The sequence below is a fragment of the Eptatretus burgeri genome, chromosome 16, assembly GCF_056783735.1.
Source record: "Eptatretus burgeri isolate ZD-2024b chromosome 16, Ebu_testis_v1, whole genome shotgun sequence".
Taxonomy (NCBI): domain Eukaryota; kingdom Metazoa; phylum Chordata; class Myxini; order Myxiniformes; family Myxinidae; genus Eptatretus; species Eptatretus burgeri.
In genome coordinates this window covers 25164446-25179050 of record NC_140976.1, presented here as the reverse complement: position 1 = coordinate 25179050, position 14605 = coordinate 25164446, and the positions used below count along the sequence as shown (strand labels likewise).

General features: G+C 44.3%; 1 protein-coding gene across 3 annotated transcripts in view; it reads right to left on the bottom strand.

Annotated features, from left to right (window-relative positions):
• LOC147010730 (V-type proton ATPase 116 kDa subunit a 2-like) overlaps positions 1-14605 on the bottom strand; it is a 46814-nt gene that overhangs the window by 2926 nt on the left and 29283 nt on the right. For all 3 annotated transcript variants that reach the window (XM_085859298.1, XM_085859297.1, XM_085859299.1), the window contains exons 17-19: positions 6538-6657; positions 6179-6301; positions 5966-6092 (exon numbers count right to left, since the gene is read on the bottom strand). In XM_085859298.1, the coding sequence (XP_085715424.1) occupies positions 5966-6092; positions 6179-6301; positions 6538-6657 (370 nt within the window). The remainder of the gene's footprint in view (positions 1-5965; positions 6093-6178; positions 6302-6537; positions 6658-14605) is intronic.

Here is a 14605-nt window from a genome sequence, read left to right as displayed (position 1 = left end):
CTGACAAGGTGGAGAGCTGGGGCACGGTAATTTGGTCACAGGAAATTTGGTCACCGGAAACTTGGTCACGGTAAAACGGTCACAAGGTAATTTGGTCACAGTAATTCGGTCACAGTATTATTATTATTTATTATTCACAGCATTTAAGGCCAGTAAGGCCCAAGAGCAGTAATAAAAATTTTCATTTCATGGCTGGCGAATCTTGTTGGCATATTGACGTATTGACCAAGTTTACTGACTACTATAATGGAATCGGAATTTAAAAGTTGAGAGAGACAGAATCTCTCGGATGTTGTTTGGAATATATATTCTACGAAGATTATCGTAATTCGGACATTCAAGCATGAAATGAAATTCATCTTCGACTACATATGACAAGTCTCAACGATGCTGTCATAAAACTTGTATTTGTGCCACTATTAAGAGATTAAATTGTTTCAAATTAACATTTATTGTCTCTGGTTGTCTCAATTCCAGATTTACAAATCAATACTCTGGAGTTACACTGTCTCATAGAATTACACTAATATTAATTTGTAAATTTGTAATTTACTCAAAGTAACTTTGTAATTCTATGAGACAGTCAACTAATTGTCCAGCCTCCTGGTCAGTTTGATGTTGAAGCCAACTCCACAAAGGAACTGGGGAATGTCTTTTCTACCAGCCTGGAGGTCACCAATAAGTGATACCAGCCGTCTGCATTTCCACTTACTCCTGCTTCACCCGCTTCCTCCTGACATTCCCGATGGCATCCTGGGCGATTACAGTATCCACCTCTACGGCTTCCTTTCTGAACCATTCTACAACTTTGGACGTGCTTGGGTGGTGGTAATTCATCGCCACACGCATTTTATTGTTCTAGCCCTCCACAACGTTGTTGGTCCGAGGATTGTAATCCAGTGTTTGCTGATGAACGTTCCATGTGTGTGGAGGAAAGATCGGCTGGACTCCATTTCCAACAGACACGTAGGTTCTGTCGACGTAGTCTATCAGGGGTTGGGCTGCTGGAGGACAGATAGTCCGCAGATGTACCATTCCGGCAGGCACATCGATAATTGGCAAAAAAGCCAGGCCGTCCATTTGCGAACAAAAAAGTTGTCCTGATAAATTTGCCCTGGATTCTCCCTCGTTGCACCTGCCCTCCGTTTCATGGCGACTGATTTTAACCACTTCCACTTTTTCCACACATGGCAGATGATTATGCGGGATACCTCCTGGCTGAATGTTACCATGGTTCAAGTCGGTAGAAATGGCTCCGTGATACTGATCAGAAGTATTCTTCACACACTTCCACCAAATTTTGTCAGGTCGGGTAACTTTCTTGGTAAACATGTATCCTTCATGACACAACTTCAATCCATTCCGTGGAGACTGCGTCGCTGTAGCCATCGTTATTTGAATCACAAAGACACACTTTTAATAATTGTCTTATCAATGAGAATCAAGAATGAACTGTGATTTATATGCTGTCAATGTTGTTCAAAGTCATTACCCAAATTTCCAGGAAAATCGCATGATGTCCCATTCCAATATAATATGACCATATAAGGTGTTCGATTGGCATGAACATCACCATATATGGATGGCATGGCTGGTGTTCGCGGAGCTGGCTGAGCTGTGACCAATCGAGGCGCTGATGAGGCAACCTCGAACCCGGGTCCGTTCCGGGCCCTGGTAAAGAGATGTCTGGAACGCGCGCCGATTCGTCTAAAATCGACGATCTTCCGGGAAAATTAATAAAATCGTTTTATAACAGCATCGTTGAGACTTGTCGTATGTAGTCGAAGATGAATTTCATTTCATGCTTGAATGTCCGAATTACGATAATCTTCCTCGAATATATATTCCAAACAACATCCGAGAGATTCTGTCTCTCTCAACTTTTAAATTCCGATTCCATTATAGTCGTCAGTAAACTTGGTCAATACGTCATTATGCCAACAAGATTCGCCGGCCATGAAATGAAAATGTTTATTACTGCTCTTAGGCCTTACTGGCCTTAAATGCAGTGAATAATAATACCGTGACCAAATTACCTCGTGACCGGATTACTGTGACCAAATTACCTCGTGACCGGATTACTGTGACCAAATTACCTCGTGACCGGATTACCGTGACCAAATTACCTTGTGACCGTTTTACCGTGACCAAGTTTCCGGTGACCAAATTACCTACATTCGGAGAGCTTGCTGTCAAACCTCGACTCAGATTCTGCAAGTGGTCCAGACGGCATCAGCCCACGTGTCCTAAAACCTGCTCTTGCTCACCCTCTGTGTTCTATTCACCCTCTCATTTGCTCAAGGTCATCTGCTATCTGCTGGGAAATCAGCAAACAAGCACCCTGCATTAAAAAAGTGCAAAGACAGATCCCTGCAACTACATACCAATCAGCAGCAAGGTTATGGAATTTCATCATCGCTTCAGACATTAAATCCTTCCTCTTCTCCAATGGCTTGATTTCCGATCATCAATTTGGATTCAGACAAGGTCACTCTACCCTGGATATTCTGCTTCTGCTCTCCCAACAATGGATGGAGGTCCTCAATGCCAGACATGAGATCAGAGCCATCTTCCAAGACATATCGCGTGCTTTTCACACGGTCTGGCACCCTTCCCTGCTCCTCCCTCTGTCGTACCATCAGTCATCCCTCAGATCGGCAAGCAGCAGCTTCTTCACTCTGCAGATCTGTATAAAATCACAAGCTGATCCAAAACTTGCAACATGTCTTTCAATCCCGACAAATCTCACATTCTTACTATATCTCTCAAAGGACCGTCAATATTTCTGCAGGGCACTCAAGGTCCATCAGCAACCCCCTTCTATCAAAAATCAAAATCAAGAATCACTACTCACCTTCACTCTTTCATTCCTCTTTTTTTCCTGCTTCTCGAACAAACTCCCACACACTCTTCAATCCCACTCTTCCCTCCAGGTCTTCAAAACAGCTGTTCACCACCATCTCTTATCTTCCCCCAACCAAAATCACGATCTTTTCGACTGCTGCTCATCCACCCCAAGCCCAGCTCCTCCAAATTCCCTGCTTTCCTTCCTGAAAGTCCTTGTCGTGCCCATCTTGTTTACCCCGTATTCCCCGCCCCATCCCTCTCCATTCCACAGATCTCCTGTCTCTATTCCCCACTGTTTTGTGCTCCCTCTCCTGCCCCCCTTGTTCGTTCTGCACGTTAGCTCTTATATGAGCCTCAACATTGATTATAATATAAAATAAATCCAGGCGTTCATGTACTATAGCTTGGTTTTTCAAACCCGGGGCGCGACCCCAAGTGGGGTCGCCGAGTAAATTTTGTGGGGTCACGGGCGTCCGCTTGCAGCGAAAAAAAATTGTCTATTTTTGATCGGTGTTCGCTTTTACGGGATGAAATATAAACGGTTCGTTCAAAGTATGGGAACCGGCGCAACATGATGCTTGGAATGGGATCCAGCCGATGCATGGGCTCGCTGAAGGGCGGTTCATTTTGGCGGGAAATTAGTGGTTTGATCCACGGCCTCTCAGACTCTATCATTAACATCTATTCACGTTTCCACGTACGACTCGAGATCTTATTTGTGATGGCAGCACCGGCCACTAGCAAATCTCGAGAACATTCTTACCAGGATAAATTTGTGGACCTTGGATTTTACTACGTGGTGGATAAAAGTGGGGCACAGGGGCCTCAGTGTGTGATTTGTTTCGAAGTGCTTTCTACGGAGTCTATGAAACAAAATAAGTTGCAGAGGCATTCGACTACAAAACATGCGCCTTAACAGGATAAGGAGAGAGCGTTCTTTGAGAGGAAACTTCTTGCACTGAAGAATACGCATCTTGACAGAGAGGGTACATGCCATCAGACCAATTCTCGGGCATTAGAGGCCTCATATCGAATGTCGCTCCATGTTGCCAAGACTAAAAAGCCTCACTCCATTGCGGAAGAACTCGTGCTGCCATGTGCAAAGGACATGGTATCGCTGATGGTTGGGGAGGAAGCGGCGAAGAAACTGGCAGTTATACCCCTCTCTGACAACACCATCCAACGCAGAATTGAAGATATGAGTCTGGACGTAACGGCTCAGTTCGTACAGAAGATCAAGCAATCGCCGTGGCACGCCATACAGTTGGACGAGTCCACTGATATCGCATCGTACGCGCAACTCATCGTCTGGGTCCGCTTCATCAAGGCTGATAACTTTTCGAAAAGCCTCTGCTCATCAAACCATTGGAGGCCACCACCAAAGGCGAGGACATTTTTGGGAAAGTAGAGCAGTTTTATCGTGACCATGATCTGGACTTCGGAAAGTTGCTCGGTTCTACAACAGACGGTGTGCCAGCAATGTTAGGAGTGCGTTCTGGATTCAAGGCTAAATTGCTTGAGGTGGCTCCTCAGACCTCCATGCTACACTGCATGATTCACCGAGAAGCGCTCGCCTCTCGTACTTTGCCAGAAACCTTGCAGAGCGTGCTCTCAGAAGTCGTAAAAATGGTGAATCACATCAAATCGAGCACCCTCAACACTAGGTTATTCAGGCTATTCTGCCAGGAGATGGACGCCGACCATAAGAATTTACTATTCTACACTCAAGTCAGATGGTTATCTCGAGGAAACCTTCTTTTGCGCGTTTACGAGCTCAAAGATGAACTGAAGGAGTTCCTACGCACACAAGGGAAAACGGCATGGGTAGCGTTGTTTGAGTCGGACTCTTGGCTGTCAGAACTGTGCTATCTCGTTGACATCTTTGAACATCTCAATGTCCTCAACTGCTCCCTCCAAGACAAAGACGCCAACCTCATGATTTTTCACGACAAAATGAGCAGATTTCTGGCGACTAAAATTACTGGCAGACAAAGCAGCTGATAAGCGCTTCAGCCTTTTCCCTCGTCTGGTGAAGCATCTAACGACCTGCCAATACGATGATACTGAGCTCGACAGTCTTTCTGGGAAGATCGCACGTCACCGTCGGTCGCTCATTAAACAGTTCAAGCACCATTTCCCTGAGCTGGATGTGCAGTCCTTTTCTGTGGTTCGGGACCCTTTCACGGCTTCACTGGACTCGATTGCTGATGAAGATGATGCAGCACAGGAAGAGCTTGTACAGCTCCAGCAGGATTCAGGAGCGCAGGCTCTTGCGTGGACGAATTCGTTGTCGACATTCTGGTGCAAAATGCTGCTGTCGTACCCGACCCTGTCACGGCGCGTCATTAAGGTTCTCATGCCATATCCTTCATCATACTTTTGTGAGCAGTCGTTCTCCACCATGGTGGTGATTAAAACAAAGTACAGAAATCACCTAGAAATGGAGCATGATATGATCCTGGCATTGTCATCTACTTCTCCACGAATAGAGAAGTTGGTTTCTGAAAAACAGGCTCATCCTTCTCACTGATATATCTAAATGTCATTTGGACTAAACTTCTGAAACATTCAACTGTTCTATTTGGATACTGTCGGCAATTCTCCGTTTACTCGTCTATGAAAACATGACGATGGTGAATAAAGTAAACAGTAAATATTCTTGTGTCATGAAATCTTATCTTATATATTATGAATTGGGTTTTGAATCTTTTGGGTCGCGCGATGTAGAGATGTTCTGAAATTGGGTCGCCACTAAAAAAAGTTTGAAAACCACTGTACTATAGAATACTTGACAGCTCAGGTGAATATCTGCTGAGGTACATTCAACTTCATGCTGTCTGGGTTTCAAATACTAACTGTATGTTGAAGAATGTACAATAATGAACTGAATATTGCATTAAAAAAAAAGAAGTAAGTAGGAGGGCGGAGAAGGACCAGAGGGGTTGAAAGCTCAACACTAATACTTTACACAAATTCATACAGAATACATAGATGGTGTTTTTCACTTACAACTGTTTAACATTTAAAGCAACATCAAAAGGTCACAACTTTTTCCTGTGAAAGGGTAACTACCCCCAAAATAATTCCTCAAACAGAGTACAAACAAAAAGACACTCACGCGTGTGTGCCAGACTCAGTGCCCAAAGGCGCAGGTACGATGCCGTGTTAGAAACACAACCGAGGCAGTACTCGATGGTGTGAATTAGCGTGTACATGAATTCTTCACCGAGATCGACTCGCACTTTCTGCAACCACGATAAAGAACCACATGACCACCGTTGTACTTTGTCAGGACCCAATCTTTGAAAAGCTTTCGGACATAAAATTTTACCTCATCCACCCTGTCCACAACGTCAGATTCCACTTCAGGCATTATGATGACATTATTACCACCATCGCCCATCAGGGGAAGGTCCTCTTCATCGTTGTCTATTCTCCTCCTGACACAGGCTGCCTGCAAATGAGCAGAGACAACAGCAAACTATTTCTAAGCTGCATGTGGAATGAAAGCAACGACTGCCTTCATGGGTTTGAAACATTACCACTCCCAACCTCATTTTCATCCTTCCCTTCTAATTCCACGTTACCACCACCACCTCAATGCAGACGGTCTATTGCTGAGCAAAGAGTTATGCCTATTCAACACAACAATTCTCGTAAATGTAGCTCGTGTTTGTCCGTCGTGCTCACCTGACGATACGGACGCCACATCCGTCTCCTTTGCTGCCGGTACAGGTATAAAGGCTTCCCAAATAGGAGTATGGGTCCAGAGCCAAGCACGAGTGCCAGAAGAAATTGCTGTAAGCCCCTCTATGAACAGGTGCACAATACTGATCTTATAAAATGTACCAAAACACAGTAAACACCATATCAGATTATACAAGGGGGGGGGGGAGGAAGAAGACAAAAAAAAACATTGCATCAGGTGAATACGAGTTTCCTTACAAGGAACCTCAAGGCCCAGTCACACCTTGACGTTTTAGCCAGCTGATGCCGATTTTTTAAAAAAAATTGTCGAAAACGCTGGCACACGTCGAATACGTTATGGGTAAGTTTTGGAAACATTGAGAGCACGCTGAAAAACACTGCCATACGTCGTAGTACGCTGGCTTTCCTCGTTGTACTTTGCGGTTGTCCTCAAATTTTAGCATGCTTGAAATTTTACGACTTATGCCAGCGTATAACTCACAAGTTCCGCTACACTGGCCATAAGTTGTAGGCACGTTATGCGATCGTTGACACACGTTAATTGTAAGTTAATCATACGTCGAAACACGTCGAGGTAATGTTTAGCGTACCCGAAACTTATTTATAACCTATGAGTAATGTGTTGTAGGCACGTTACGCGATCGTTGACACATGTCCACACACGTTACTTGTAAGTTACTCATAAGTCGAAACACGTCAAGGTAATAGTCAGCATCAGTGTTCCAGATTCCCTGGTTATTTTTTGTTTTTGTTTTCTCTTCGGTATGACAGTGATTTTGACACTTCGATTTCTACTGCGGGTATGATATAAATCGTTGAGCGGCAGCCTACTAATTATATTATATTATAACCGCACTAGAAATCGAAGTGTCAACATCACCGTCATACCGAAGAAAAAATAAACGAATGTCACCCGCAGGGTGACCCGTATCTTGCCAAAAGGTGACCACGTGTGACTTCTTTAAGGTCGCACTGAGGTGAACAGAGCTGCTATCCACCAGGAGCGACTCCTTGAGGAATATCTGCCTACGAGAGATTCCGATGAGAATCGTTCTACAGAGTAACCATGAAAAATATGCGTTTGCCTCATAACATCACCAAATGACGTCATAATGTCTCAAGCTTTCTTCATCAAAGACTCTATTCCTCACTCTCCATGCACTGCTCTCACTCCCCCACACCCCCAGGAATACCTCTGGCTTCGGCTTCCCCTCCACTCCCACCTCATGTTTGTATGTGTACTGTACCGTCCACCGAACAGTGATGACTCCATCTACACCTCACTATCCGAAAACATGGACCATCTTCTATCTTCTCATCCAAACTCTCTCTTCCTCTTATGTGGTGACTTCAATTGTCATCACGCCAGTTGGCGAGGTGTGGGTACCTCTCTCACCTGTCATGGCACCTCAGCAAAAGCTTTCTGCGACTCATTAGGACTGACTCAATCAGTCAACTTCCCGACCATGATCTCAACCAATGGTACTCCATCTCTTCTGGATCTGATTTTGACAAATATCCCTGACAATATCTGCTGCTCTTCATCCGCTCCAATCGGTTCTTCTGACCACGTCCTTGTCAAAGTGGACGTCTCTCTGGCTGTTATCAGTGAACCACCTCACCGCCATAGAGTCTGGCATTTCACTCAAGCCGACTGGCAGGGTCTCCGAGCAGCCATCAAACTTCCAGACTGGTCTCCTATCGCTACTTTCTCAAACATCAACTCATCCTGGGAATTCTTTCAAAGAAACTTGCTCTGCCTCATACACAGATTTATCCCCTCTCGTGTTCAGTTGTCCTACCCTTCCTCCCGCCCTTGGTTCACTGAAGCTTGTGTCAAGGCAGTTGTCCTGAAACAACTTGCCTTTGCCTCATGGAAAGCAAACCCAACTGAGGGCAATCTCAGTTCCTTCCATAAAGCTCGGAACAAGTGTGTATCTACCCTCAGGAGAGCCAGAAAACAACATCTTTCTCATCTCGTCTGAACTCTCAAACCTCTCTCCCTCCTCAAAATCCTGGTGGCGTTTAATCAAATCCGTTTCTGGTGTATGTTCCCCCTCCATCCCCTCCCTTACCTCAAATGGCCACACTGCTGATACCGCACATGATAAAGCTGAATGTCTAAACTCTGTGTTTGCAGCTAAATCTTGTGTCCTTAACCCATCACTTTCTCTACCCACCTTATCCAGTCGCACCCAACTGTCCCTGGACTCTGTGTCCTTTTCTCCTGACAAGGTGGAGAGCTTGCTTTCAAACCTCGAGTCAGATTCTGCAACCGGTCCAGACGGCATCAGCCCACGTGTCCTCAAAGCCTGCTCTTCTGCTCTTGCTCACCCTCTCTCTGTTCTATTCACCCTCTCATTTGCCCAAGGTCATCTGCCATCTGCTTGGAAATCTGCTAACATCACTGCCCTGCATAAAAAGGTGCAAAAACAGATCCCTGTAACTACAGACCAATCAGCCTTCTCCCAATCATCAGCAAGGTGATGGAATCCATCATCGCTTCAGATATGAAATCCTTCCTCTTCTCCAATGGCTTGATTTCCAATCATCAATTTGGTTTCAGACCAGGTCACTCTACCCTGGATATGCTGCTTCTGCTCTCCCATCAATGGATGGAGGTCCTCAATGCCAGACAGGAAATCCGAGCCGTATCCCTGGACATATTGCGTGCTTTTGACACAGTCTGGCACCCTGCACGACTCACCAAACTCTCTTCCCATGGTATTCAAGGCCATCTCCACTCATGGCTCGCAGACTTCCTTTCCTGTCGCAGTCACCGTGTGGCCCTAAATGGAGTTCTTTCATCCCCTCTTCCTGTGCAGGCTGGAGTTCCTCAAGGTGGCGTTCTGGGCCCTGTTCTTTTTCTGGTTTTCATCAATGATCTCTCCGACTCTCTGGAAAATCCTCTATTTCTCTTTGCCGACTCCACCCTCTGCTGTACCATCTGTCATCCCTCAGACCGGCAAGCAGCAGCTTCTTCGCTCACTGCAGATCTGGATAAAATCACAAACTGGTCCAACACGTGGAACATGCCTTTCAATCCGGACAAATCTCACACTCTCACTATGTCTCTTCGAAAGGACCATTTAGAACCCCCCCCCCAACCACTTTCTCAACAATCCTCTGGAAGAAGTCTTTTCTTTCAAGCTTCTGGGTCTCACTATCTGCCATGAGCTTTCCTGGGAAAGTCACATTTCCAACCTCGCCTCAAAAGCCAGTCGCCGACTGGGAATCCTCCGTCATGCAAAGTCCTTCCTCGGCCCTCTTGAGCTCCTGACCACTTACAAAGCTTTTGTTCGTAGCCTGATGGAGTAATGCTCTCCCCTCTGGGCTGGTGCTCCTGCCTCCCACCTTTCTCGGCTTCACGCTGTCGAAACCAGGGCATTTAGGATCATCGGCATCTCCCGCAATGAAGCTGAGTCTTTGGGCCTCTCACTCAATCACCGCAGGTTGGTCGGTGGTCTTTCTGTCTTCTACCGACTCATCTCCAGCCTTTCCCCCCTGCTCTCTCTGCAATTTGTCCCCACCACATTTCCACAGGGCGCTCAAGGTCCGCCAACAACCCCCTTCTGGTAAAACTACCAAAATCACGAATCACTGCTCATCTTCACTCTTTCATTCCTCTTTTTTTCCCACCTTTGGAATAAACTTCCTCACTCTATTCATTCCCATTCTTCCCTCCAGGCTTTCAAAACAGCTGTGCACCACCACCTCTTGTCATCCCCCATCCAAATCCTCGATCATTTTTACCCCCGATAATCCACCCAAGCCCACTTCCTTCAATTCCCCTGCTTTCCTTCCTGAAAGTCCCTGTAATGTTCATCTTCTCTTCGCCATGTTCCCCGTCCCATCCCCATCCCTCTCCCTTCCACAGTTCACCTAATGTGTCTGTTCCCCACTGTTTTGTCCCTCCCACTCGCACCCCTCTTGTCTCATGCCCCTTTGCTGTGAGTTGTGTGTTAGCTCTCATACGAGCCTCAACAAGGTATACAAAAAAAAAAGCTTGACATATCTAGAAAGCACTCATCGAGGTGTTCAATTTGAGGTACTACACGATAAGGTTCCTAAAACTTGAAAATTTGACCTTGGGGTCAAATATGTTTGACCTTTGGCGCTAACCATGAAGGTCAAGGCCAATCACCACCAAAAATTAATCAGCTGAGCGCCAGACCATGAACTATATTCCCATGAAGTTTGAAGACGATCCGATCAAAATTACTCAAAAAATAAGGGTTTCGTCGACTCCCCTGATTTGCGCCAAAGTGGCCTTGACCTTTGACCTTGACCTTCAAAATTTTATGCGCTGAAAGGGACCTCTTTAGGCCTCTGATATGCGAAGTTACAAAAATTTCCAATGATAACTGTGCTCTGCAGAATTTTTTATACGTGATTACAGACAAACAAAAAAAATTAAAAAATTAAAAAACATACAAGCTGACTAACATATCTTGCAAAAACTTTGTTTTGGCAAGATAAAAACCAAAAAAAATAAACCAGGGAATCTGGAACACTGACGCAAACCATTACCTTGATGTGTTTCGACTTATGAGTAACTTACAAGTAACTTTTCTCGACATGTGCCAACGATCGCATATCGTGCGTACAACGTATTCCCATCGCATGCGGAACGTGTGAGGCATACGGCAAGTAAGTGGTAAAATTTTTAACACGTTTAAAATTTCAAGATGTACTCCACTTACTATGATGTATGATAGTGTACTTTAGCGTTCTATTCACGTATACCAAACTTACCCATACCGTAGTCGACGTACGCCAGTGTTTTAGACGCATTTTCCAGAGGTCGGCATACGCTGGCAAGATCGCCATGGTATGAATGTGATGTTGGCACTTCCATTTCTCCGGCGGTTATGATTTGAATCATTGTGCAGCAGCCTTTTAATAGGCTACGCCACGTGATCGTCGGCGACACATGCAGCGCGCTATGCATAAGTTAGACTATCGTTGGGCATAGGTTGTGAACGCCAACAACAGGCTAAGCATTCGTTGGTATAAGTTATCTATAAGACAACGAAACGTTCTGTGTCTGTTACTAATATGTTATGCATAAGACCAACTCGTTATGAATACGTCCGAATCTTTAAAAAAAAAAAAAAAAATCAAAAGTTCAGCGTAAGCCAGCGTTTTACATACATTTTGATACGTTGCCATTGCTGGCTAAAACGTCAAGGTGTGACTGGGCCTTCAACGCAGGAGGCTGTTCGGCCAAAAGCCTTGTCCGTACTCGATATTTTTTTAATGCTGAACCTCAAGCAAGGAAGCAGCAAGGCATATTTTTAAAGCCTTTGGTATGACTAGGCAGTTGCCATACTAATGACTTTAAAAATGATGACCTCTCAGAATCAGAGACGGCTCCAACCATTACGTCAACGAGTCTGGTTAGAGTACAAATATGTTGAGACAGCTGCAGAACCTCATCCCACAAGCCTCACAAAATTGGAATTTGAGCCATCACAAACATGAAGTAACCCTGTATACTTAAAGAGCAGGTTTTGGGTCGCTGATGACTTTGCATGATTCAAAGGTTGTAATCACATTAATAATCGTTGGGCAATTATTTCCTTACATTTGAAACTCAAAATATGCTAAAATTAACTTTTAAGTCAAAACTTTTGTCAGTGATCGAAAAACAGACCGGAATTTACCGAAGGTTCTATGACGTCACGTTCTCCAAAAACTTCGTAAACATTTGGAAACAACGTGTGAACAATGGCGAGATGCGAATCAAAGTGATTTCAGCGGCGATGAAATTGAGTGTTTTCATTCCGATATTGCCGAGGACGAGTCGGACGATGATGGGAATTTATACTATGGAGTTTCTGGCCCTGAGCCATATAAATGAGCCACTTGCAAGTGCCAGAAAACGGCCTATTTCGTGTACAAGTGGCAGGACCGACTGTCCGGCAGTTCACACTGACAGACTCCACCAAACAGATTGGTTTGTAGATTTTCATTTTCTTGTTCGATGCATAAAATAATGTAAAGTTTGATTCGTCTGTGACTTGATATAATAATTTTTAACCCTCTAGTCACTCAAGAGTCAGAAATAGAATGAATCAATAATGGACCCAAATATATTATACACCGCAGCCTTGGTATTGAAGTCTTTCTGACAGCTGAGCTTGACCCCAGCGAAAGTGAACAGTTAGAACAAACCCCAACTTTCAAGAGACTGTTGTGGCATATGAATACCAAAACATGTTTCGCCTCATTGGGAAATATTCCACCAAATTTAGAAAAAAAAAGTGGAAAATTGATCAATTTTTTACAATTGAAATGAAATAGCCCAATTTGCTGATGCTGTTAAAAAAGTAATTTAATCAACAATAAGTTGATTTGTTGAGAATTTTTTTCATGCTTGTGTTGTTCAGAAAGTTTATTTATGTGTTTTTCCATGTACTCTTTAAGAATACATTTCAAGGTTTTTCTCACTTAAACTCAACAAATGATTCTGTGACAGAGCAGTATCTGGAGAACTTGTCAACCAACAACTCATATTCACAGAGTGGTGATCGGATGTGTTTATGCCTTCGTAATCCTCGGCTGTGAAATGGTCACCACAAATGACAAGTCTATCCAAAGGGTCCTCTTTACCAGTTTTATTCGGGGGAAAATTCGCCCGTTTTGTTTGTACAAATCTTATCCACTGCCGGCGAACGTTTGATTCCTTCGGGAATCGGTGGGAGCGATTACCCGTTTTCCAGCCATTTTCGCAAAACATGAGGACACACGTACGAGGCATGATGCACAAATATCCAAATAACTTTGTTCTAGAATAATTCAAAATAAAAAAGGATAATATCGATAGTTGCAAGCTCAAAAAAAAGCGAAAGAACGGCCCGCTGAACTGGACACTTCTTCAATGAGCGAGTGAGCGTCCGCTTTGTTTTGGAGAACGTGACATCACCATCCATATATGGCACGCGGTTGTTTTTTTCAACAGCCTCGAAAAATAACAACTTCGGAGTTAAATTTCATTAATTTTCCCAATAGTTAGGCAACCACAATAGTTTGCATCAAACTATTTAATGCACATATAATCATATTGATAAATTTTCAAAACATGTTTGGTGACCCGCAACCTGCTCTTTAAAACTGTGAACACATTGGTCGACTGAGGAGGAAAAGGTGTTTTTTTATAACACACAGGTTGTACCTTTTGTTTTGAAGACTGCTCAAAACGTTCAAACAGGATGCAGACAGCAGTTCAAGAAATGCAATTTTTTTTCATTTTCTTTCCAATATGTCTGCTCCACACAATTTGTGGGAAATATTTTTATATAAAAATATACTGTCACCTTGGTCAAACGGCCAAGACATTCCGGGCCGGATTAAAGGCCTATTTGCTCCTATATCTAAATTTCTAACGCCCACGGTTGTTCGAGCATCTCTCCTCACCGGGGAAGGATCAAAATCGAATTAAAACATGAGTGGTGGTTTGGCTGGTGAGGTGGTGAACTTTAACAACGGGTGGTGAGCACACAAACACCCGAATATTCTCAAAGGATCCAAAGCCAATTTGGCTGTCTGACTCAACGGTCATAACAGTCTGAATAACTCAAGGAGACCCAAAATGGGGACAGGAAGAACATGAAAGAACTCGTTTCAAAGCTATTTGCAAATTGTACTATAAATGAAATACGCACCCCACGGATTCGTACCGACTGAAAATATTATGTATTCTAACCTTGAGGTGTCAAGCACACCACAGGAGAAAGACAAGAGATATTACCAAGACACGGAATACCCAATTACGGCCCGTCAGGCGCCGCAAGTCCGACTGGGTGTCTGGAGTGCAAAAGGCAGGTAGGGACCATGGACATGCAGGTGAACTGCAGCTGGCATAATGCTGTGTTGGAGGGGGGTAGGTGGAGACAGCCCAGGCAGAACAGGGTTGGATGTACAGCATGATGGTGGGAGGTACTTACTCCGTACTTACTCCATTTGGTCAGCTGTGCACCCACTTCGGACAACCAAACCTAACTCTGGGCTCCACAACTCTACTTTATGCATGAACCGTTTTGGGCTC